Source organism: Lactuca virosa, chromosome 2 (genome assembly GCF_052849685.1).
Source record: "Lactuca virosa cultivar CGN04683 chromosome 2, Lactuca_virosa_CGN04683_v6, whole genome shotgun sequence".
In the NCBI taxonomy this organism is placed as follows: Eukaryota; Viridiplantae; Streptophyta; class Magnoliopsida; order Asterales; family Asteraceae; genus Lactuca; species Lactuca virosa.
The window spans coordinates 281,573,178-281,600,310 of record NC_136427.1 but is presented as its reverse complement, the minus strand read 5'-3'; the positions used below and the strand labels follow the sequence as shown (position 1 = coordinate 281,600,310).

At 36.5% G+C, this 27,133-nt stretch overlaps 3 protein-coding genes across 4 annotated transcripts; 2 read left to right on the top strand and 1 right to left on the bottom strand.

Moving 5' to 3' along the window:
- Positions 1–4,892: 4,892 nt before the first annotated feature.
- LOC145161229 (CASP-like protein 4C2) lies at positions 4,893–6,269 on the top strand. Its single transcript, XM_079080726.1, has 3 exons — positions 4,893–5,398; positions 5,499–5,634; positions 5,869–6,269. Exons 1-3 carry the CDS (start codon positions 5,166–5,168, stop codon positions 6,088–6,090), a joined length of 591 nt encoding a protein of 196 aa, XP_078936852.1. The 5' UTR covers positions 4,893–5,165; the 3' UTR covers positions 6,091–6,269.
- Positions 6,270–9,544: 3,275 nt separating this feature from the next.
- LOC145161227 (uncharacterized) lies at positions 9,545–12,616 on the top strand. 2 transcript variants are annotated; one of them, XM_079080723.1, is made up of 7 exons: positions 9,545–9,653; positions 10,583–10,961; positions 11,060–11,202; positions 11,275–11,370; positions 11,536–11,792; positions 11,904–12,124; positions 12,207–12,616. In XM_079080723.1, exons 2-7 carry the CDS (start codon positions 10,608–10,610, stop codon positions 12,522–12,524), a joined length of 1,389 nt encoding a protein of 462 aa, XP_078936849.1. In that variant the 5' UTR covers positions 9,545–9,653; positions 10,583–10,607; the 3' UTR covers positions 12,525–12,616. The 2 variants fall into 2 exon arrangements, with proteins under 2 accessions (XP_078936849.1, XP_078936850.1); XM_079080724.1 differs by having other exon boundaries at positions 9,592–9,653; positions 10,590–10,961.
- Positions 12,617–12,662: 46 nt separating this feature from the next.
- LOC145161228 (Oligosaccaryltransferase) lies at positions 12,663–12,905 on the bottom strand. Its single transcript, XM_079080725.1, has one exon. The coding sequence runs from the start codon at positions 12,903–12,905 to the stop codon at positions 12,792–12,794; it is 114 nt and encodes a 37-aa protein (XP_078936851.1). The 3' UTR covers positions 12,663–12,791.
- Positions 12,906–27,133: the final 14,228 nt, after the last annotated feature.

Sequence of the window (27,133 nt, the reverse complement as noted above, 5' to 3'; positions counted from 1 at the left end):
TCAGGGGAGGGATAGGCGACCGACACAGTCTCAGCCGGCAGCCAAGCGGGCAAATCCCGCTGATTTGAGATCTGGAGGCCGGAAGGGCCGCACTTGTGGAAAGTGCGGCAAGAGTCATGAGGGGGTGTGTCGAGCTGGTGTTTGCTACAAGTGTGGCAAGGAGGGGCATATCGCGAGGGATTGCCCCAAGGGGTTTGCAGTTTGTTTCCACTGCAACCAGACCGGCCATCGAAAGGCCGAGTGCCCACAGCTGCTACAGGGATCAGCATAGGGATCTGCCCCTGCTACTACACGAGCTACAGAGAGCCGGTCGGTGAAGGCCGAGGTACCGAAGGCTCGCGGGAGAGCTTTCCAGCTGACAGCGGAGGAGGTCCGCGCAGCACCTGATGTTGTGACCGGTATGTGTTCTTTTATTTATTTTAATTGAGTTATGTTATGCTTATATTGTGTTATGCATAGGTACTTTTCTTGTGAGTTTTGTACCTGCCTTGGTGTTATTTGACTCGGGTGCGAGTCGATCCTTCGTATCATTAGCATTTAGTCGTCACATCAGTATCCGACGAGAGGCACTGAGTCGACCTCTGAGAGTCTCCATAGCCGATGAGCATGCGGTGTTTGCGACTGATGTGATCCGGGGATGTGAACTTGAGATTTTTGGAGTTGAGTTTCCAATAGATCTGGTACCGACTGCGATGGGGGATGTGTGTGTCATCATGGTCATGGACTGGTTGAGTCGATTCGGAGCTATGATCGACTGCGAGCGTCAGTTGGTGACCATACGAGACCCTAGCGGGGGAGTACTTATGGTATACGGCGAGGGTACCCGATCTGGGTCGGCATTTTGCTCGGCCGCCAGAGCGAGACAGAGTCTACAGCAGGGTTGTAAAGGTTTTGTAGCGTATGTTATAGATACGCGAGTTGCTGCCGAGAGATCGAGTTCTATCGCTGAGGTTCCGATAGTGAGAGAGTTTCCAGATGTTTTTCCCGAGGAGTTTCCGGGTGTGCCTCCCGAGAGGCAGGTGGAGTTCCGAATCTTTTTGTTCTGGGAGCGGCGCCTATTGCCAAGGCCCCTTATCGCCTTGCGCCGCCTGAGATGCAGGAGTTATCCTCGTAGCTTTAGGAGTTGTTGGGGAAGCGATTCATCGGACCAAGTAGCTCGCCGTGGGGAGCGCCGATCCTTTTTGTCAAGAAAAAGGATGGTTCACACCGGATGTGCATTGATTACCGGGAGTTGAACAAGCTGACGGTCAAGAACCGTTATCCGCTTCCGAGGATCGACGATCTGTTCGATCAGTTGCAGGGTGCATCTTGGTTTTCCAAGATCGATTTGAGGTCCGGATACCATTAGATGAGGGTCCGCAAGGAGGATGTTCAGAAGACGGCCTTCAGGACTCGCTATGGGCACTACGAGTTCGTGGTGATGCCTTTTGGGCTCACCAACACACCGACAACGTTCATGGATCTCATGAACCGGGTGTGCAGGCCTATGTTGGATCGTTCGGTGATCGTGTTCATCGACGATATCTTAGTGTATTCGAGATCCAGAGAGCAGCATGTGGAGCATTTGCGAGAGATTCTTGGAGTGTTGAGATCGGAGAGGCTTTATGCCAAATTCTCCAAGTGTGATTTCTGGTTGCAGGAGGTCCAGTTCCTGGGACACCTCGTTAACCAGAATGGGATATTGGTCGATCCGGCCAAGATTGAGGCCGTTATGAGATGGGAAGTGCCGAAATCCCCTACCGAGATCAGGAGTTTTCTGGGTTTGGACGGCTACTATCGGAGATTTATCAGGGATTTCTCCAATATTGTCGTCCCCCTCACCAGATTGACCCGGAAGGGCGTTGCTTTTACTTGGGGTCCTGAGCAGCATACCTCCTTCGAGACTCTCCGCCAAAAGTTATGCGAAGCCCCGGTGTTAGCCCTTCCCGAGGGGATGGAGGATTTTGTGGTTTACTGTGATGCATCCATATCTGAGTTGGGTGCGGTGTTAATGCAGATAGGGCACGTGATAACATATTCATCGAGGCAGCTGAAGCCTCACGAGACGAGGTATCCCACCCACGATCTAGAGTTGGGGGTGGTGGTGTTCGCCCTCAAAATCTGGCACCACTACTTGTACGGGGTTCGGTGTACCATATACACGGACCACAAGAGCCTGAAGTATCTCATGGATCAGCCCAACCTGAATATGCGCCAGAGGAGGTGGTTGGATGTGGTGAAAGACTATGACTGTGAGATCCTGTATCATCCGGGCAAGGCTAACGTGGTAGTCGACGCCCTGAGCCGCATATCAGAGTGTGACCCGATCCGAGATGTGTGTATGAGGATGACCGTGATGATTCGATAGGTGGGTTGTAGCACCGTTTTGTGACGTTGAGTTGTGGTTTGTCTAATTTTATGAGAGAGGTGAGTCTTCTCACTATACTATGTAGGATGCTAGCTGTCTTTGTGTCTATTGCATGTGTGTTGGGCGGTGCCCGTTTGTATGTTGGGCGAGGCCTGTTATGTAGGCAGGGCCCATTATGTTATGTGGGGTCCAATGTTATGTATGATATGTGGTATTTTGGGGAACTCGCTAAGCTTTTTCTTATGGTTTTATGGTTTAAACATTTCAGACACTTCTAGTTCCAAAAGGAAAGGTCCGACGTGATCGCACTGCATCCCCTGGAGTTTATTTACGCACTATCTATTTTGATTTACTCTAATATTTAGAATACATTTAAACATTGGTTGGCTTTTGAACAAATGATTGTATCATTTTTGGTGGTTTGAAAATGAAAGTTTTTGGGACGTTACAACAAATTCGAGTTGGGAAGAATCAATCACAAAGAATCTTGTTGTCTGTTATGGAGATAGATGAAATCGAAGCCTACATTTTGCTTGGAGAAAACTAGGGTACAAACATTATTTAACCGATTCGTGAATTAGGTTACTAATATAAGTGAGGGACGAGCCACGTGTGAGAACACCTAATTAATGATTATCATACATAGCATGTCGTGAATAAAACTGAAAACTAGTCATAAGGACTAAATGTATACAAAATCATTAAGCACTAAACGTGTATAAACTAAAAATTATATTACCATATTAAAAGGTGTTTGGCAAAGCTTATAAAAGAAGCTTTTTGACTTATTATCGGTCCCACACCGGTACAAGTCAAAAAGAGTGTTTGTTTAAAAACTTTTCTAAAAACAACTTATAGTAAAAGCAACTTATAGCTCTTTAGAACCTCCAATAAGTCATTTTTTGATAAGTCACTTATCCCTTACTTATCAAAAACTCCTTATTTCACCATTCAAAAAATATTGACAAATATGCCCCTTAACCTAAACCTACATCGGCAAAAAAACACACGCCTCCATATTGCGTTTTGACACAAAATAAGCTTAGCCAAACACTTTTTTAAAAACTCTATTTTGATACCGCTATAAGTTAATAAGCTATAAGTTAAAAAAGATAAAAACTATTTTATATATGTGTTTTTTTGAAAGAGCCTATTTTATACAAGCTTTGCCAAAGATAGGGATGAAAATTTCACCCGAACCAGTGGGGAACCCGGTTGACCCGCCCCAATCGGGGACGAGTATACCCCGCAAAAACGGTTACTGGGTACGGGGTCGGTGATCCCCATGATGCTAAAACCGGGGATGGGGCCGGGGCCGGGTATACCAATCCCCAACCCGCCCCGCCCCCGCTTTGATAACTTTATGTGTGTGTGTGTATATATATATATATATATATATATATATATATATATATATATATAATATTACTATATTGATCATTTATTGAATTTGACTTAAGTCGACTAAAATGAATTGATCTATATTAGACCATCAAAGATAGAGTCGTATACCAAATTATGTTCCCAATTCAAATTCTCAAGAGTTCGTCAATCGTCATTTTGTTCGACGATTTGTATACCAAATTGTCACTTATTGTTTTGATGCTTGTTAAACTTTATGATTGATGGTAAACACAATCTGATTATGACATCTGGTTTTGATCGCTTATTAAACTTGATTTTTTTGTGTGTGTAAGTTGAGTTTATTATGTTGATAGATTGAGGATCGGTCGGGGATGGGCTGGGGAAAAGCCCAAAATACAAAGGGAGGGGATTTGATTCCCCGCATCCGTCGGGGATGTGGATGAGGACGAGGTTAAACACTCGGGGATGGATATATGGATGGTCAACCCCGCCCCATTTCTATACCTAGCCAAAGACCCTCTAAGTCATTTTTATCAGATTAACCTGGATTAGCCGGTTATAAGGACTAAATATATACAAAATAACAAATTAAATGGTCAAATATGAATATATTTCTTTTTTCAGTGACTAAATTTATACAAAATAAAATATACATTACTCTGTTAAGTCATTTTCCCTATAAATTAAACAATTTATTTTGTTGGAATAATTGAAAAGTAATTCTTAGAGATAAAAAAATTATTCAATAATATATAATCTATCGTATTGTTTAAAATTATCTGCAATAGTTGACCTATGACTGAAATAAAAAATATTATAAAATATTTAAAAAATAATTTTAGATAAATTGATATTTTGACAGTGTATGAAGGTTATATATGATTTTTAAAAAATATATTTGACAAACATCATCCATAATGCATATTTTAATAATATAATTAAACAAGATAGACGTTTAATTAACATTCAGTAGATTAAACTTTAATATATGAAATTCTATATTTCTTTAAACTTGGAACAACATATTTATATATAGATTGGCTTTAGTCATTCAAAGTACAAATTCAAAATTTTAAGGATTAAATTTTGTAAATCCTTAATTTTAAGTGCAATTTGCATCAAAAGAACTAAAATCAAAACAAAAAGCATCTAAAAGGAGAAGAAAAAGAATAAAGCAAAGACACCCATACCAATCATCATCCTCTCACCTTCTTTTTCTTCACAGTTCACAGACTTCACGCTTCAAAGTTCACACACACCCTCTCTGCTGTCTTTCCCCCATCATGTAAATTTTTTATATTTCCCATGGAAATCATGCCTTCCCCCGTGACCGATTTAAGCTCTGTAACACTCCAGATCTCCAGAAGAATATAGAAATCATTCTACCACCTCTCACTTTTCTTCATACCTATTCTGGTTGTAGTGGCATCGCCGGCTGCCGTGAAACGGTACGATGACCAGGAACTGTGGTGTTGAGAGCCCGTCTCCACGACCGCGGATCCACCAGACTCATCCACACGATACCCCTCACTTCCACTCCACTCTCTCCGAACGCAAGCTCCGCCGTTTCAATACCTTGATTTTCGTCTTCCGTTTAGCCGCCTTTTCTTCTGCGCTCTCCGCCGCCGTATTCATGCTCGCCACCAAGTCCGCCTCCCCTCACTGGAACGACTTCGGAGCCTTCCGGTAAACTTCCTGTGATCCCTCTTTCAATTCAACCGATTAAATTTCATTGATTTATGGCGAAATTGGAATATTAAATATAATCGTAACAAAAATTCCACAGATTCGTTGTAGCAGCAAATGCAATAGTCGCTTTATATTCATTATTCGAAATGATTGCTTCTGCTTGGGAGATTTCTCGAGGTTCTACCATTTTCCCCGAATTCTGCCAAGTCTGGTTCGACTTCAGCCATGATCAGGTTCTCATCAATAATTATTAACGGATTATTTCCATTGTTTCATGTAACTTTTTCTGAAAAATTCATAAATTTTCACCTCGAAACATTCGAAATTTTCACAGCACACTAATGGCGCTGATTTTCTTGTGAGATTTATTTTCAAAAGAATGTTTGTATCTGCAAACACACACATACATCCGGACATACAGAGACAGTGATAGTGGTGAGTTAACGAAAACGATGTCGTTTTTGTAGGTTTTTGCGTACATGTTGCTGTCGGCGGATGCGGCGGGGACGGAAATGGCGAGACAGCTGAGGAGGGTTGCCACGTGTACGGCCAACAACGCGTTTTGCATCCAATCGGACATCGCCGTGGGGTTGGGATTCGCCGCATTTTTGTTTCTGATGATCTCGTCGTTGCTATCGGGATTTAGAGTCGCCTGTTTCGTGATCAAAGGCTCTAGATATCATCTCTAGGGTTGTTTCAGGTTAAGAGAGACACACCTACCTGATTATTGAGCGGGTGAAGAGGATTGATTTTGTACGGTGTGCCCTGTTTGTCTCATTCAATGGGTTTGTGCCACGTGGCGGAGTGTACGATTTTCCCGTACTATTTGAGTATTGAAAGCGCTAGAGCAAAATGATGTGTTTCTCCATCCTCTTTTCTTCAACTCACTTCAAACATAAAATAGTAAAAACGCGCTCTTTAAATTAATCTTAGCGTATCTAAAAAAAATAAAATTTTTTTAGCCTAATCTTCTAAATATTTATTAAAAAAGATAAAAACTTAAAAATAACTCAAACAGCCATTAAAATCGCAGCTTATTTTACTAGTCTGCGATTTCAACTTATGGGTAGCAATTTCGTCGTGGGACGACCCCATGAGCTCAAATATTAAAGATTGAAAAAAAAAATATCTTCTTTTTTACGTTTATAGTCAAACAAAAAATCTTCTGCCCCAGTTTATGTAAAGGTAGCTGATGAGCTAATCATATTTGTTGTCTCCTCTAACTTTAAATAAGGATGTACAAAAAAATAATGCATAACTTGTTCGAATACTTATCTAACTAAAAATTTAGATGAATATAATAAAAGTTACAATTTAAGTGTTTTTGACTGTCATCAAATGTTTTTTTTGCTTAACTCTCAATTGAAAATGTATAAATAATGATAAATTTTTTTTTTAACCTTGAATACTATGCACTCATGCGATCGGCCCGTGATAAAATCACAGCCCAAAAAGAGTCATATGTGATTTCAGTGTTACTTGAGTAACTTTTTGGCAAATAATTGGAAGAGTAGGGTAATTTTTTTTCTCATATTTTAATTTCAGAAACGATTAATAGAAAATGATCATAAAAGTTATTATTGAAAGACTAGTTTAATTATTTAAACAACACATTCAGAATTTCAGATATTATTAACATTTGAATATTTGGTGAATTTAAATTGTTGGATTTGACGTGTTTACTAATTTTTAAATTTTACTCGTTTGATTCTTCAATTATAAAATATAAATGGCGTAAAATTTTCTCCCTATTTGAGAAACATGAGTAAAATCAATTAAGTCATGCTTAACATTTGATACATCTAATTTAATAAGGGATTTTCTAATATGTGCCTAAGACACATATAATAAGTATTAATTAATAACAAATATTACCATAATTAAGTGTAAAATACATTAATTATAAGGAATATTACCAAAATTAAATGTAAAATGCATTAATAATCTCCATAATAAATGTATTTTGAATTTAATTATGATAATATTTTTTATAATTAATACTTCTTATATGTGCGGACACATATTAGAAAATCTCATTTAATAATTAGTTATAGACATGACAATATGTAAGGAAACTCGTAATCGTAGACAACGTGTTATATGACCTAGATAAGCAAAACAATCAAGAAAACCCAAATGTGGAAATGACTCTTTAAACATTTTAAAGTAGAGACTAGTGAAATGATGATTGTGAGCTATACATAAACTATCGATATACACATCACATTATATATGCCACAGGAAATGGGCTAATTGTAATTTTAGTCCCTAAACATTTTAATTTGCAGTAATTTTAATTTTGGTGGTTTTTCATTTAATATATTTACAGTTTGGACCCTGTACTTCTCAATTTGTATTAACTACATTTTTAGTCCTATATGTTTTAATTTCAGTTTTTATAGTTTTGGTCCCTATAGTTTTTGATTTGCATTAGTTAATAGTTACCATTTTAGACAATGTAGTTAAGGTGTAATCAAGTCGAGTGTTGCCAAGCTCGAAACTCGACTTGACTAAAAAACTGGGCTTGAAACTTAATTTGACATTGACTCGAGCCTCGATTTCAAACTCGGGCTCGAGCTCGATAAATTAATCGACATTTTCGAGTTCAACTCGACATATTATTAAAATGATAAAGTTACATTAAACTGAAATAGATGTATGACTAAACTTGTGAGTTTGATTTGACTCGGCTCGATTATGTAAATATTAATAACATTAAAGGTAAAAGTATAAATATAACTAAGCTCGATTAAGCTTGTGAACTTCACGAGCAGAGTATTTCAATTCTCGAGCTCGACTCGATAATATACTCGAGTAGCTTGAGCTTGAGTTCAACTCGACTTGAACAAAGTCGATTTCGTGTGTTTTTCGAATTGGTGTAAAGTATCTCACGAGCTAGTTCGATTCAGTTACACCTTTACATGTAGTACATAAATGGTCCCATATGCAATAACTTTATTACAAAAATGATGTCAAGTATCTCATGAGCTGGTTCGATTCAATAACACCCTTACATGTAGTACATAAATGGTCCTATATGCAATAACTTTATTACAAAAATGGTTCATGTTTAATGACGACATTATAGAAATGATCCTTATTTAACAAAAATTAAAGGAATTGGTCTTGATGTAATAACTGTCTTCGTGTAAGAGAACATTACATAAATGATGTTGAAAATATATGATTAATAAACTCGTCACAACACGTAAATATCCTACTAGAACATTACATAAATGATGTTGAAAATATATGATTAATAAACTCGTCGCAACACGTAAATATCCTACTAGTATATTTTAAATTTTTGGAACACGTTTAAAATATATAGACATCACATTTACTTTAAATTTATGAAAAAACGTTTAAAATATTAGATACATGTTTTACATGCATTGAGATATCACATATGACACTTATGAGGAACCATAATTCAAATTAAATGAATTACTTAGTAATCTAAACTCATTTAGAGAAGGAAGAAATGAAAAGAAAAGAAAAACGAAATTTGTTGTATACATATAGAAAAAATCTTAACCCTTCAACATTGACCATACGGTTGTCTATTAAAAAAAAAGTAAGGAACTAGGTACAAACCAAACCCATCATAATTTATATCTAGCTCCTCCACGATTTTTGATGAATATTACCTAGATTCCTAGACTTAATAAATATAGATAGCAACCTTTGTATTATTTTAAAATTAATTGATTGGGTCCTATGCAGGACCTTACACTCTATCAGATATATTAATGGGTTCTTAGGGTACACGGTATACATGTTTGTGCATCTTATTTTGATACTTGTATAATTTGCTATGGTTGAATAAAAAAAAAATGACCAACGGATGATATGATACGATTTTAAAAAGAAAAGATGTTAAAGATAAAAATGATCCATACCATCCATCCTTAAAAATTACAAGGACATTACACATGCTTTTATGTTTTGATATGGTCTTTATTAACATATCGTAAATTCAAATTATTACTTTTGTTAAAGAATTGTTTGTGTTTCCAATTGTTAAGTCTATCCCTAGTTGTTAATAACTTTTTTTATTAAAACGTAGGGCCCTAAAACGCAAACATAAATAGCCAAACCGGGGTAACCGGAAAGTAGACCCGAACCACAATTGTACGGATCGGGTCCTAAATAAATATATATAGAGCTACACGGTTATCGGAAACAAGTCGTAATCATGTCCGAATAAGCGATACCTTGCCACCGCCATTGAAGAGAAAGAACTTCCGAGGTAATGAACCGCTGTTCTTATGGATTACGATTTACGTATCGTATAATTGAGTCATTATTGATTTGTTCATATATGTATTTTATTTTTCATTTATCAGTAGCTTCGAAGCGCAATCGTTTACGTGTTGTTTTAGCTTCAAAAGCCAATCGATTATCTAGACGCCGTTTTTGACTATTAGATTAATCATGTTGTGCTTTTCCGTTTTCGTTTGAATAGTTCTCCCTTCAATCGAGTTCACTCCAAAATCCATGAAGTTTGAGGATATTAATTGGCTTTGACTGAAACCTATGGAATAATTTGGGTTAGAATTGATTTCACAGTCATACTTTTGTATTTAATATATTTTCATATCTGTAAAGAAAAAGCAACCAGTCAGAATTTGATTGGATTTGTTCTTGATGCAACTTTTACTTGTGATTTTGATGAATGTTGTTCCTAGTCTCTGAAATAAATGATATCTATGTGTTTCTTTTGTCATATTTCTAAGTTTGGAATTGTTCTTGATGCAACTTTTGCTAGTGATTTTGATGAATTCTGTTCCTAATTTCTGAAATAAGTGATATTTATGCCTTTTGGTTGTGATATATTTATGAATCCAGATAAACCGATAATATGTTAGATGATAGCTAGTATATCTATGTTGCAATGTGATAAGATCACCTATTAGACTGTTGTTATTGATTAAGCAAAAGTGGATTATAAACAAAAAAGGAAAATTTTGACAAAAGTATGTTAGAATGGGAATGTATGAAGCAAATGATGTTTATAAGTTAAAATTAAACTTGTATCTTGTGATGAATAGAACTCGATTTATCTAATCTTGGGTGAAGAAGGTAAACATCTAATGAAAACATCTGTTGCCAAATCATAAGTTATTTGTGTAAGTGCTTTACTTTGTGTCACTTTGGTTATTTAAACAATCTATGCAGTTTCTAGGTTGACAAAGGATGTGATATGAAGGGGGAGATAATACGGTTTACCCAATCTAATAAGAAGTTAGAGCTGAGAATTAGTGCTACACAAAATTTTCCCAAAAGCCGTTTGCTTGGTTCATTTGCAAAGAAATCTTCAAAGAAGACACTTAAATGTGTGACTTCAATGAAAGTCAGCCTGGTGGCTAGTGGTGGTGTTGGTGATATTGGAGTCTTTCTTTTGACAAGTGCAGTTCTAGAAATAGCCAGAAGGTTCTCTGTAGCTCACTGTCCTTTTATCTGGCATGGGCTTCAGGCAGCTCAGATTCTCTGTTGTCCGCCATTTAAATGGATCCAGAGATGGGCTCCTTTTACTGCTTTGGTTAAAGGAATGCAGGTTCATTATCCAATCATACACATCCATCTTTTTTTTTTTTAATTATTTGTGTGTTTAAAATCTTCACAATGTCAAATACTTTTCTCTTTTTTTGTCAGAGTTTGTCAAGGCCATTGTTGTTCCTGTCAGTGGCAACAGGTTTGTTAGGTGAATCAGGCACCTCCAATTCAAAAGGAACACTCAGTGGTTCAGGTGCTGATCTCACAGAGCTATCTGCACAATTGGCCACACAAGACACAAGGTGTGTAATTCTTTCTTGTTTTTCATTGATTAGATTAATTAGTTTAGTAGTAAATAGTGAGGTGTTATGCAGGTATGTCAACAAGGTTTCAGCAAGTCTTGATATGGAAGATTGGTTGGTGAAACTCTATGCAGAGCTTGAGAAGCTGGGCATTACTATACCAGAGAGGTACCTACTCTCAGTTGTTTATGTCACACAATGTTTTGCCAAAATATGAATGAACGTGTCACATGTTAAATTCTTATTTATCCAAAAGGTTTACTTTTTATCAGTTTGTTATGCATTTTGTGAGTTTTGAGGTGCTCTATAACATAGATCTGATGATTGTTCCAGGGTTAGTGAAGATGAGCTTCATAGATTCTATGCTGTCTCGGATGGTGACTTTGAAAAGTTTTTGTCATCAGTTAAGAAGAGTATTCGGTGGAGGCAGAAATACACTCTGCTTTCACCACAAGAACTCAAGGCCTGGGGCAATTTGGTCTTTTGGCATGGCTCTGATTTGATGCAACGACCCACCCTCATTATTCGCGTTGGACTTGCATGCTCTCATTTGGGTTCAAATGGCCAAGCACAGTTTGTTAAAGCAATCGGTATGCATTTCTTTTCATTAATTTTATTAGGTTTATTTGTTTTTCTTTTAATTCAAGGAATTTTTTGGTGCTGATTAATCAAATGTTTGAGACCATATTTGTATATATCAGTTTCACAGGTGGAATACGGGGTTCTAAACTTGCTTGATGCAGAACATCCACAGCTTACTGTTTTGATGGATTGTCACGGACTATCACCTTTTGGATTCCCGGTTCAAACATTTAGATCATGTGCGGTGCTTCTTCAAGATCATTACCCGAATCGGCTTGGATGTTTACTTGTTGTACGCCTTCCCTCTGTTGCCAGAATCATAACTCAAACTCTATTCCAAGTAAGCCAATCTCATTTATCTAGGGTTAAATGTGCATTTATGCAATCAAAAATGTTGAAAGGAGTTTTTGTTACTCATGAAGGTATTGAAGCCTAGAACACAGCAAAAGCTGACAATTGTGGGGGAAGATTTACAAGAGGTACTTTCAAGGTACTTTGAAGATTTGCCTCCTTTTCTTGGTGGAAAGTGTTGTTGCTCTAAATGTGCAAGTGAGGTTGAAACTGTAGAGGAAAGAATGCGAATCGGTGATGAAGATCGTCATCTCAAGCTTACATTATCTGATTCTGAGCTTTGTCATGGTAGTAGATTAGATAAGGATTGCAAGTTCATAGTCTCTGCTATGTTGGGCTCTTTTCTACTATGGTTATGTCTTGTTTACATTATTAGAAGTTTATCATGAACAGGTTATGCTCCCTCAGTTGTACAACAGAAATAGTTTCTTGAACGTAACCATCTTCTACAGACATTTTATAGATTGGTTTTCATTATCAAGAGAGCATATTCTTCCTTTAACATCATAAACATAATTCCAAACAAATGAAAACAGAATTATCAAAATTTCATTGTCATAATTGATATTGAACCTTCTTAATGTCATATACATTCATAATCTCTTGACTCTTATAACAAACACCTCCACAACTACATTTCATGTCTTAATAGTGGTTTAGTTTCCTTCGTACTTGGGGTCTGCCAACACATAATGGTAAGCAATTACAAGGGCGAATATGAATATGCCCAGGAAGTTGGCAATGAATCCCAGGTCGCTATCTGTGATCATCTGCAAGAACAAAGTCATAAAATAAGTCAACATCTTATAGACCATGTCCATGCTTCAAAATCCAAATTCCTAATCAGGGAGGTTGAAAGAGATTCAGAAGCAAACAAAAAAGAAAGATCCACTATGCTATGCGAGCTGTTTATGGATTATCTTCTACATTATTTTCCGAATTTTGAGATCTGGAAACCAAATGTGCGGATCAGCAACAATCACTCTTTCACACATTGATTGTCGAGATCCAGCAACTAATTATGCAGATATTAACAAAATCAACTTCAAATCAAGTGCGTTTAGAAGATATCGGAGTAAAAACGAACCAAACACGATCTAAACCTTGCTAACAAGAATGTCTTAAATCGTTCGTGATAAGCACATCTCTATCCTTAGATTGGCATATAAAACCCTAAAATTTATTCCGGATTCTGAGAAACCAAGAAGAGGTCACATACCTTGGAAGCTTTATCAGTTGAACAAAACGGAAACTGAAAGATTGACTTGAGTCGCTAAACTGGAGCGCCGTTGGGAGAAAACAGATACACGATCACAAGCTTATAAACAAAGTTCTGGTGATGGTAAATAGGCTAGTTGACCACAAATTTAGTCCCTGCACTTACATTCAGTGAACGGGTTTTAATAGGTCGAAAATTGTTTTCGCATTTTTGATCCATAATAGGTAATTATTATTTGTTAACCAATTGTCCTTGGATGGTGTCGACGTCGACGTAATACTAGCCCTGTCGAAAATAACCGATATCCGAATTATTCGACCGATCCGTTTTGAATTCGGGAATTAACCTGTTTCAAAATACGGGTATTCGGATAATCCAATAATACATTAGGTCAGGTATAAGATTTCGATATAAAATTTCGGTATACCCAAGATATTTTTTTGAAATAATATTATAATCTATATTTTAGACTTTAGTACCATGCATGTGTTTCTCCTTCTAGGTAAAAGTCAAGATCCCGCTTTGAAAAAATAACGACCCCTCGTTAAATATTGCTATTAGATGATTATATTATAAAATTTATAATTTATTTTGAGTGTCTTTTAAACAAATAATACAATTTGTTGTTGGAAAAAGGGAATACAGTTTCTTATATAGTGGAATAATGGAATGAAATCTCTTTTTGAGCATAAAAAACGACTTCCAATTTCTTGTTAAATATTGCTTTGTCTCCCATCTTTCTTTTAGATCACAACTTTTCTTTTTTTTGGTGATATAAGGATTTTTATGTGCATTTGAAAATGACTTCATTCTCTTGTGACACTACCATTTCATTTGTTTAATATATATCAAAATAGCATTTGTCCATATCTAACAATTTAAAGGTGATGTTGGCTTGTAATAAAATATATATACATTTCATTTGTTTTACTTAAAAAATCATTGTACATTTTATTTGCCAATTTAAAATAGCCCTGTATATATTTTTTTGTAATGAAATCTATGCTTTTTTTAAAAAAAATTTGGGTATCTTAAAATTTACCCGACCTAACCCGAAACCCAAATACCTGATATTCAATTCGGTTTGGGTATCGGGTATAGTTTCATTTGATATTTACCCGAAAACCCGACCCGAAAAGTCCAAAACCCAACGGATATACCCGTACAACAGGCCTACGTAATACCATCTATATTGCAATTATTTTTCGACTTCATTTACATAGTTTGAGGTTTCGTTTTAATCTAAAACCAAGTCGCGTATTTAATTTAAGATTTAATGATAAAATGAGTCATGGAAGTATTAGTTTGTTATCATTTAGTGATAAAAGCACGGACAAAACCTTAGCACGAGCACTAGGGGGCCGAAACCAAAACATCAAAACAGACTTATATAAGAAAAAATTAGCTCAAATATGACTTATCAAAATCCGAACATAAAGATTAAATATATTTTAACAAACAACCAATTTTTGATAAAAATACAAGTTACTAAAAAATAATAATAACAAAATAATAACATATGTTATGTATATACAATGTCCTTTTTTCAAATTGATTTACACTTAAAAGAATAACAAAATAAAAAATAATTGTGTTTTATATGATAAAGCAAATGATGTCAGATTTTAGTCTGTATCTTAGATATCTTCGGCTTTCACTTTTCACACTTCACAATCTTTATGCTTTTTTTAGTGAACAGTGTAGAAATGGAGTGGAGAGAGGAACAGTACGGAGCAAAGTCCGACATCCTCTCTAGAGTACTCAGAACGCTCGAAAAAGGTGACAATCCGACAACGACAACAGGTGGAGGAGGTGCAGTTGGAATGTAGTGTGTTTGGTGTGTCAAACCAACAAATAAAGGGATAAAATAATAACTATTAAACACAAGCCACTGCTAGTATGTATACTAAAGATAGTATAGAGTAAGCAGAGTCGGTCTACAAAGATATGTGACTTAAAGTTTGACCATACTTTCACATGATACACTATTACCAATTGTTAAAAAGGGGGATTTTGTTTGCATCTAAGTAAACTTCATAAAATGATAAATTAAAGACTAAAATTTAGAAATTTAAAAGATATTTCTGATTCTAATTCCCATTTTGATTTTTGAGTACTATATTGTAACATACAATGTGATTTCAATTTATGTTAAATCTAGGGTGGTAGTTAAGATATTAATTTGCTCCAATATCTCTAAATTGACAAAAATATTTTACTCAAATCAAGATCTTTAAGTAAAACTTCAATTAGTTGATAAAATCCAAACAAACTCTTAGATTAAATCACTAAAAGACCTTAAGTTCAAACAATTAATACCAACAATGTACAATTTTCCTCATAAGCTCGGGAATATGAACATCCAATATTTAATTACACTAATTTTGATTCCATTGAAACCAATTAACTGCTTGTTACCAACATCAAATCATAAAACATATACGAATTTCACAATTTGACTAACAAAAGTGATATGAACACTAGATTCATTGGTCAGGTGAACAGAGTACAAATCAAACATATAATGAAGAACAAATCAAAGATTGCTAGATAGAAACATGAAATTAAGTTCACATCATAGTCTAACAACAAGTATTTAAGGATTTAGAACCGGACATGAAAGGAAAAGTTAGCCACACATGGCTAAATCAAAACACAAATTCAACAAGTTTAATCTTCAAACAAACTTATAAATTCGAAATATAAATGTTTACAAAGTGCTATTTGATGATAAATTTGATGAAAATCGCCTCTTGGGAAGTCTTGGCTGAAGTTGTGTCCAAAATGGCCAAGAAACTCCTTTAAAACGGAAGTTGGAAAATCATAAAAAAAAACTGTCGGCAACGATTCCACGCCCTCGAAATGGCAAAATACTGAAATGCTGAAATCCTCATTCCACAGTCGTGGAATGGTATAGGTCGTGGAATGCCCTAAATAAGCCTCTACTTCCATTTTTTTCATTTCTTCAATCTTGCTTCGATTCTTCTGAAATTGTGCATAGAGCTTCTCTCGAACATCCTAAGCATGCCAAAATCCTCAAATGCCTCTGAAACATCCACAAAAAATGATGAAAAGTAGATTGATCCTCGAAAATATCCCGAAAATGCAAAATGCATTCAGAGTTATACTAGAATGCAATGTGATGCTATGAATAAATATGAAATAGACATATGAAAAGGTGCAAGTTATGCACCTAACATAGCGTTATTTTTCTAGTAAAATTTTTGACTTTTTTCCGGTGGCTGGAGTTTATTTTGGGTTTTACTTAAAAAAAAAACTCAAATCAAAGAATTTCGTAAATTTGATTAGATTTTGGTTTTTTATAGAGTTAAATGGTTTAAGAGATAGTTTCCTAACGAAACATGGTTTGTTTTGATTTTTTTAGCGATCTCCTAGAGTTTTTGTTAATTAGTTATGTCATTTCTCAGTTAGTTAATGACTAAGGGTGGGTTTCTTTTTGACTTAATCTTAAGAAAATGACTTAATACATTAAGTTAGGAAAATGATATCCTTAACATTAAGTGGTAGTTCCATATCTATTTTTTCAGAAATACCATCCTAACAAATAATGTTTCCTGTGTTGCAATACTTGTACTTCTATTTTGTTTTTTTCTAGAACAATCTATATTTTTAATCTTATTTTTGATTTGTTTAAAATTTAAAAGTTATTTAATGTGATGGTGTGTATTTTTAATTTATTATGGTTATTAAATAAATGCTCATTTTGTATATTTATATTTTATACCAATTATCAAAGAAATGATATCTATTATTTTTAAACATGAGGGTAAATTAGTCGTTTATTCAGATTTAGACAATGCATTTAGTTCATAAAAGAAACAATATTTATATCAGCAATATATATCAGTTCTAATATCATTATCAATTCAGCACACTTTATAAATTTAGTATTTAATGAAGGAAAAAAGAAACGTGGCCTAAATCTTATTGATTATATTAGGTATATGTATAGTAAGCTTAAACCAGGGGGCTAATTAGTCGATTTACTGATTATTTCATTGATAATCTATATATATGCAAGTATAAGAAGCTATAAAACTGGGGAGGCCATGGCCTCCCTAACCCTATTAGGATCCGTCACTGGATAAAAGTTCAGATCGTGTTAAATTAGACTCTAAAATTTTATAGATGTATCGATGAAGTCACTAAAACGAGATATCCTTGGTCTCCTGGTTGCATATAGTTCAAAACATACAAAATTAGTCCCTCATTTAAATTAGACAAATCTTCATAAATGGCCTCTATGGTTTTTGTAAGTATCCAATTTAATCCTTATTTTTTTGGTTTCATGGAAGGTCCCAGTGTTTTCAATTTCTATTATGATTGGTCACTCACAAATGACCTTTTATATCATTTTATTTATCATTTATCTTCATTTAATCATTTTTAATATATAAATAAGTACATATTAAAATTAAAAATCAGTAGGACCCACCACCTCATTCTCTCCTATCTAACCTTATACCTCTCCCATCTAAAACAATCGATCTCCATCATCTTGAAGAACTTTAACCCTTCGTCGTCATCAGTTTTCACCTTCTACCACCACAAACTACCTTTGTCCCTCCATTCCAGCCACCATCAAACACCTTCGAGACCTTTATCTTCCACCAGAAATCACCACCACAACAACCTTCAATCATAAAAAACAAACCACCCTTACAATCTCCTTCACCCTCAACTTACCATCATGTGATCACCATCAACTCCATAATCACCGCCAAACCACCAGCCAACACTACATCCGCCAAAAAATAAATAAAGATATTGAATAACATCTTTTTACACAGCGAATAGACAATTCTGCTGTGGGGATTCCGTTAGCAATAAATGTTAATGAGGCGACTCTGTGGGGGATGGAGCACAACGATTGAACGTGTAGTTCATTAACAACTACAAGCAATGAGCTTTCTAGTGTTCCACATGACTTTCTAGAATAGTCAGTGGTCGTCATCTATACTCCTCTGTATGACTGGGCACAATAGTACGATAATACTTTGCGCACAACAATACGATAATACTTTGGTCACAACTTATTATTTCGCACAACCCTTTACTAATCAATATTTCTCTAAATGTCTAGGCACAACAGTACGTTGGTACTATGTTGACAACGTTTCATTATTATTTCACATAACCTTTCACTAACTAATACTTTTCTATCACAACATCCCATTTATTATTTCACACAACCCTTCACAACCCAATCACATTTTTAAGTATGATAGATATACACTTTTATCAAGTAATAACCATATCATGTTGCACAAATACATTAAACACAACTAAACATCACACATAACATTTAAACATTTAGAATACTTGTATCTATGTGTAAGTTGAAAGTAGCCATGCACTCACTTGTTGAAAGTGGATGACTCAAAATTTAGGCAGCGCTTCGCCTAACACTTTAGCTTTTCCTTTGATGTGACCTAGGTATAATTATTACTAAGTCTTAGTCTTATATTTCTTGTGACTAATGATAATCTAGATTCCTCAACAATCCCAATGTCCATTGATCTATAGCTGATAAGGAGCAACCAAGTAATATGATATCGAAGGTATGGTCGTTTGGTATACATAGTATGTTGTTTGGAAATCCCACTTTAACCACCTCACTAAATCTAGCCTTGTCATCACCCCCGTAAGTAGATCAATTAGTATTATGACATGGAATCGTTGATAAATCATAGATTCATAATAACGATTATGAATATAAATATAAGTTACACTAAAAGCAATATAAGTGTAACTTAACTTACATATATTTCTGAAAAAAATCCGAAAAGTTTGCAGACAGAACTCCGACCCGATAGCTTCTATTTGTTGTATTCTCCAACCCTCCAGAGCCTAGCTTAAAATCCTAAGATACTACGAGAAATTCGACCAAAAAATCTCAGAGATTTGAAGAGAGAGAGAGAGAGAGAGAGAGAGCGAGAGAGAGGGAGAGAGAGAGAGTTTGGTGAAAGTGCGAGGATGAATGAGGAGGGGCTGTTGTAGTTATAGCTGAAATCTAACTAGGAATGTCGCACATGTATAGGCGCGCGCCGCACCCCCGGCTACATCGTTCATCCAGCTTTGCGACACATGGCATGCTCTGACCGGTCCTATGTCGACACCTTCTAGAAGCACGCGTCGCGCTTACCTACACGTGATGCTTTTCGAAATACTTCAGAAAATCGTTTCTTTCTCACACGAGCTCCGTTTTCGACGTTCTTTATATTCACGCATAGCTATCGACGAGTACTACAACTTTTATTTAGAATCTGTTGGCTAATTCTTACTTTCTTTTTAAAGTTGTATTTTTAACAGACTTAGACTGTTAAAGTCCGTATAAAATTCATAACTTTTTCATACGATATCCATTCTCAACTGTCTTTATATTGACAGATTCCTATTCACAAGATCTTCGATTCTCATTTAGATTGTTTTGCCTAATAGTCGACCGATCTAAAATTCGGTTTCTGTGTCACGTACTGCTATACTGAAATTTCGAAAAATTATAACTTCCTTATATGAAATCAAATATGGACGTTCTCTATATGCACGAGTTCGCTTTTATGATTACTACGACTTTTGTTTAGATTGATTAGGCTAATAAACAACCTATCTCCAATTCACTTTTTATGACGTGCATAGTCATGTCGGTTTAATCGCAAAACTTCGAAGAAGCATAACTTCTTCATACGAAGTCGGATTTAAGTTCTCCTTATATCCTCGAGATAGTCATTACGACTACTACATCTTTAGCTAAGATTATCTATTATATCTTAAATGTCTAGCCCAAATCTACGGGCATTACATTATTCCTCTCCTAAAGTCATCCATACTCTTTCCCTCCCTCTCCTTGGACGAAAATCACACCCTCTCTCCTAGGGTTTGGTGATTTTTGTATGAACCCTAAATTGGTTAAAATCCTTTTTGTTTTTGGTGTTGTGGTTCTGATTCCATTAGAAGAGTGCTCTTTTGTATCCTTCATCTTTGCAACTAGTCGACACATACGAGATTACAAGCAGGCGATCTAGAGGTTGGTAATTCTTAACTTTTTTTGTTTTCCAAAGCAGGATGATATAACTAGTAAAAAACAGATTATAGGGTGCATGTTCACTTAAGTATATATTTTGATAGTTCTGCTACCTATGTATTGTGTACTTGACGCTAATAATCCCCAACACGATCCATGATGAGTCAGGCTTCATTACCGCTAATGTTTTGGGGTTATGCATTTAAAACAACATCCCATATCTTAAAACTTGTACCAACAAAGAAGGTTTCAAAGACACCTCATGAAATGTGGACACGAAAAGTTCCTTCACTTAATGACATTAAGGTCTAGGGTTGTGAGGTTTTCGTTCGGCGCGAAACCCAAGATAAACTTGAATCAAATCTGAGAGATGTTGTTTTTTCGGTTACCCACAAAAGGCTTTTGGATATTTGTTTCACAGACCCAATGAAAATGTGTTGTTTTACATACTACTCATCAGAAACAATGTCCTTGAGTTGCAAAGAGTAAAAGATTGGCTCGGGAAATGTTTCGAAATAAAGGACTTTGGGGAAGCGGCATATATACTTGGAATAACAATCCATAGGGATAGATCGAAACGTTTAATAAGACTTAATCAAAGTACATATCTGGATAAGATATTGAAAAGATTCAATATGGAAATTCCAAGAAAGGAATTGTTCCTATGCATCATAGCGTAAAATTAAGTAAGACTTATTGTCCTAGTTCTAGTGATGAACATGGTAGGATAAGTAGAATATCATATGCTTCAGCTATATGATCGATCATATACACTATGACATGTAATCATCCTGATGTATCGTATGCTTTCATATAAAGGAGTCAAAGGCATGGTTTTTATGGCAAATCATATGCCACGACGTGACATGAAGGGTGTCATGACGCGACATGACAATTAAAGATCACATGCCTCTAATGGGCGCAACGACGTGACATGAAGAATGTCACGACATGAGCTTGTTTGATTGATTGGAGGCCTTGTTCTTAGCTTTTGTTGAAACTTGAAGAAGAAGAAAGTGTTGGATTAGTGTCTAAGTCCATAACTATAATTGGTATATACTTGACCCGACCCGACATGGTCCATTTGGGTTGCATGGCATCATGCATTTGGATAGACTAAAATGAGAGAAATAACACTTAAGGTTTATTAATATATTATAAGTTCTAATATATTAATAATATTATTTAATTAGTATTGATCAAGAATTAATCTAGAATTAATTAAGTGATCAAAAGAAGACTAATTAAATATATGGGTTGATTATGTAAATCATCCATACTTATATAGTGGGCTAATGCTCCATGGATTATCAAGTTGGGCTAAAACCCATAGGATGCTCCATGGTGTATTTGAACCAATGGATCCAAGGAAATGGAAAGCCATGACTATTAGGGTTTACCCTAATAGTGTCACACTATATAAACATATGATTCTTGTCAAAATCGGCCACTAAGTCTATGTGTGGAGGGCAAACTGATTTTTAGAAGTGTTCTACTTTCTCTCAAGTTATTCCAAGTGTTCATGATGTTGTGTGAACCATTTGAGGTGTCACATTTGGGAAACTAGGCTCTTGAGCTCCATGGAATCAAGCACCAAACAAGAGGTATGTAATTCTACTAGATTTATATTATGTGTACTTTATATTATGCTAGTTAGAACAATACCTTGGAAAATTGATATTTGCATGTATAATAGAGAAAACATAGATCCAAGGTATTTAGGGTTGCATGTACACCATAGGTGTGACATCCCCAAAATCACGGCCAGAAAAGACCGTTTTAATTTATGCTTTTAAAATAGTTTCAGAGTAAATCCATTGATTTAAAAGAGTTGCGGAATTTGTTCCCAAAACAAAATATGATAAAATAAAGTTTATCAAAGCATTTCATCAAGAGATGCATTTTCATTATATAACAATATTCGGGATGTCATGTTCCGATAAATAGACCAAAAGCATAAACAACAAAAGATAGACCATACAACAGTTACATATAACAACTGGTCTAATATCAAAAGATCTTGATAAGTCATCCAACTTATGCTCTCGCGCCACTACCTGTAATACAACAAAACTGAGTGGGTCACGCTTGAGAGCCTTGTGAGCATATAGGGTTTTCAACCCAAAATAAATAATTATATTTAATTTCACCAACCAACAATAACCCGATTACCCATTCCCGTTATCCTCACTTTACGTCCTTAAAACAACATCTATCTCAAGGGACCTAATCTAGGATTTCATCGGGACGGACATTACTGCAAGGGGTTTCCTCAACAATAGATGTCCTAAAGGCAACCATGAGGGGGATAGAGTACATCGGTGAACACATCGTTCACAACACCTACATGTTATGAGCCTGCTAGCGTTCCACTGGACTGTCTAGAAAGAGTCCGTGGTCGTTATCCATACTCCGCTGAATAACTAGATCAACAACAACAACATCGAGGCCTCTCATCTGTTTATCACACATCAACTATCTACCCATGTTCTACCCAACATATTAGTAGATAAAAATATATATTTTTATACATAGTTTAAAACCTGTATAGCATTCTCATTCAATACATATTTCAAACAACAGATGAGACACATACACATAACACGTATTTCATAGAGAATAAATCATATCTATGACATAGAAGAAAGTGAATATACATTCACACATATAAACATATACACATAACACGTATTTCGTATAAAATACTTCAAATTATGTGTTAGAAGAAAGTAACTACACACTCACTTGATCAGAAGATGATCGGACAACACTACGGCTTTAAAAGTAGTATTCTTCAGTGAAACCGGAATCACTTCGCACACCGGGCTTCTAGCGGGCAGAGCTTCGGCTCGGAAACTCTTTTCTTCTCGGGATCTTCGGGCTTCGGGACTTGCTTCGGGTCTCGAGATGATACCGGGGCTTCGGGGGTACTTCTTTGCACGTAAATCGAGGTAATATGGGTGAGAGAGAAGAGATTTGGCAACCACAAACGGCTACCCCTTCAAATCTATTTATAGGGCTGTTTTCTCATTTTCCACGTCGTGGGCACTTCTTCCACGTCGTGGGCTTGGTCGTCACTGCATGTGTCATCGTCCACTTGCTCTGTCAGGCTCCAGAAGGCGTCAGAAGCCATGCCACGTCGTGGCCACTATTGCCACGTCGTGGTCTCTGACAATTTTGGGGTTTCGCGCCCCGAACTTCAGAAATTCATAACTTTCGCATACGAACTCCGTTTTCGACGTTATTTATATCGACGCGTAGGTGAGATTATGCTCTACATTTCTAGTTTAGACTCCGTTGGCTATTTTTGACTTCAACTTTAATATATTATTAATATATTATTTTTAGTAGGCCGGGACAGGAAAACTCCGTTAGAAATCCATAACTTCTTCGTCTGACGTCCGTTTTCGTCTGTCTTTTTATCGTTGGACTACTATCGATGAGATCTTCAATTCTCATTTATAAAGTTTTGGCTAAATATCACTCGATCTCAATCTCGAGTTTCGGGCTGCATACTGTTAAGCTGAAACTTAGAAAAATCATAACTTCCTCATACGAAGTCAGATTTGGGCATTCTTTTTATGCACGCTCTCGGTTTAACGTATTCTACGACTTTCATTTAGATTACTAAGTCTAGATGTCGCTCTATCTTAAATTCATATTTTACGTCATTCAGCGTCGTGCCGGTTCTGTCGCGAAACTTCGACATGTCATAACTTCTTCGTTATAACTCGGATTTTGGCATTCTTTATATATTCGGAAACCTCGTTTCAACTACTACAACATTATCCATAGATATCCGTTGGCTAATTTTGACTTTAATTTTAATATATTATTTTTAGTAGGCCGGGACAGAAAAGCTCCGTTAGAAATCCATAACTTCTTCGTCTGACGTCCGTTTTCGTCTGTCTTTTTATCGTTGGACTACTATCGATGAGATCTTCAATTCTCATTTAGAAAGTTTTGGCTAAATATCACTCGATCTCAATCTCGAGTTTCGGGTTGCATACTGTTAAGCTGAAACTTAGAAAAATCATAACTTCCTCATACGAAGTCAGATTTGGGCATTCTTTTTATGCACGCTCTCGGTTTAACGTATTCTGCGACTTTCGTTTAGATTACTAAGTCTAGATGTCGCTCTATCTTAAATTCATATTTTACGTCATTCAGCGTCCTGCCGTATCTGTCGCGAAACTTCGACATGTCATAACTTCTTCGTTATAACTCGGATTTCGGCATTCTTTATATATTCGGAAACCTCGTTTCAACTACTACAACATTATCCATAGATATCGGCTTTATCTAACATTTCATTTTGACGCTTATTTTCATACTTAATTCAATTAAGACACACAATTAAGCACAAAACACATAATACTCAAATAATACACTTCTATTATTTCAAAACGGGTTACAAAGGTTAACCTAGAGTATTATATCAACATTAATGACAAGCCCAGAAACACAGGCGTTACAATTCTCTCCACCTTAGAATGATTACGTCCCCGGAATCACACATCAACAAACAAATGCGGATAGCGACTCATCATGTCACTCTCCGTCTCCCATGTGAGATTCGGCCCATTCGTGTGTTTCCAACGGACAAGTACTAATTCGACCATCTTGCGTCGCAACTTCTTAGTCTTTCGGTCAACGATTGCCTCTGGTTCTTCAATCAACCTTTTGTTCTCATCGATTCTCAACTCCGAAAGTGGAATAATGTCGGGAACTTCTCCCGTGAACTTCCTCAAATAACACACATGGAAAGTGTTATGAATTCCATTCAGTTCTTCGGGTAATTCAAGCTTGTAAGCTTGGTTCCCAATCCTCTGAAGAACTTTAAACGGTCCAATAAACCTTGGACTTAACTTTCCCCTTTTTCCAAATCTTATAAGTCCCTTCCACGACGAGACTTTAAGCAAAACCGAATCTCCAACTTTAAAAGTCATCGGTCTTCGCTTGTTGTTAGCATAGCTCTTTTGACGATCCTGAGCTGCTAACATTCTTTCCCTAATTATTTTCAACTTTTCAGCAGTTTGATGGACTATCTCCGGTCCCATAAACTGCTTTTCCCCAGCCTCAACAAGACGGCGTACGACACTTCTGTCCGTACAAAGCTTGATAAGGTGCCATCTTAATGCTCGAGTGGAAACTATTATTGTAGGAAAATTCTACCAAAGGTAAATGTTCATCCCAATTACCTTGGAATTCCAGGGTACATGCTCTCAGCATATCTTCAAGTGTTTGTATCGTTCTTTCGCTCTGACCATCAGTCTGTGGATGGTAAGCTGTACTTAAACACAACTTGGTACCCAATTCCTCTTGTAGACTTTTCCAAAATGGTGAGGTGAAACGGCTGTCACGATCTGACACAATCGTTAACGGAACACCGTGAAGCCTTACAATTTCCTTCACGTAAGAATTCGCAAGCTTATCCATAGACCATTTCTCCTTGGCTGCTATGAAATGCGCACTCTTAGTGAATCGATCAACGACCACCCAAATCATGTCGTGACCATTCTTTGTCCTGGGTAGTTTAGTGACAAAATCCATAGCAATGTCCTCCCATTTACCCATTGGCACAGGTAAAGGTTCTAAACTCCCGTATGGTTTCTGATGTTGTGCCTTGACTCTCGCACAGGTCACACACTCCGCCACGTACTTTGCAATATCAAGCTTCATCGTCGGCCACCAGTAATAGGGTTTCAGGTCCCTATACATTTTAGTGCTACCGGGATGAATCGAGTACATGGTTTTGTGAGTTTCTTCCATCAGAAGATCTCTGGCTCCTCCTGTCTTAGGTACCCAAATCCGATCTTGGAACACCTTCAGTCCATGACCGTTTGTACCAAACACCAACGTTTTGCCCAAACGTTCCTCCTTTCGGTCATTCTTCTCTGAAGCTTCTTCTTGAGCCTTCTTTATACTTTCCACAATGGTCGAGACAACTTCTATTCTCAACGCTCTTGGCCTTTTTCTTTCAAGATTGACTTTCCGACTGAGAGCATCAGCGACAACATTTGCTTTACCAGGGTGGTAAAGTATCTCACAGTCGTAGTCCTTGAGTAGTTCTAGCCAACGTCGTTGCCTCATATTCAATTCTTTCTGATTAAAGAGATATTGGAGACTCTTATGATCAGTGAAAAGTTTGCACTTCGTGCCATAGAGGTAATGCCTCCATATCTTTAGAGCAAAAACTACCGCTGCCAACTCCAAATCATGAGTGGGGTAGTTCCTTTCATGCTCTTTCAGCTGTCGAGATGCATACGCGATCACCTTTTCCTTTTGGGTCAAAACACAACCCAATCCAACCCCAGACACATCGCTATAAACAGCGAAGTCTTCAACTCCATCGGGTAGAGAAAGAATCGGTGCCTCACATAGCTTCTTCTTTAACAACTCGAATGCTTCTCTATGCTTATCACTCCAAGCATAAGCAGCTCCTTTGTGGGTCAAAGCTGTTAATGGAGTAGCAATCGAAGAAAAGCCTTGGATAAACCTTCGGTAATATCCAGCTAATCCTAAAAAGCTTCGGATCTCCGTGGGACTTTTCGGTTGTTCCCACTTCATCACAGCTTCAATCTTTGCTGGATCAACCATTATCCCTTCTTGGTTGACCACGTGACCCAAGAATTGGACTTCTCGAATCCAAAAATCACATTTGGAGAACTTAGCATACAGCTTCTCCTTCTTCAAGACTTCTAACATTTCTCGCAAGTGTCTGCCATGCTCCT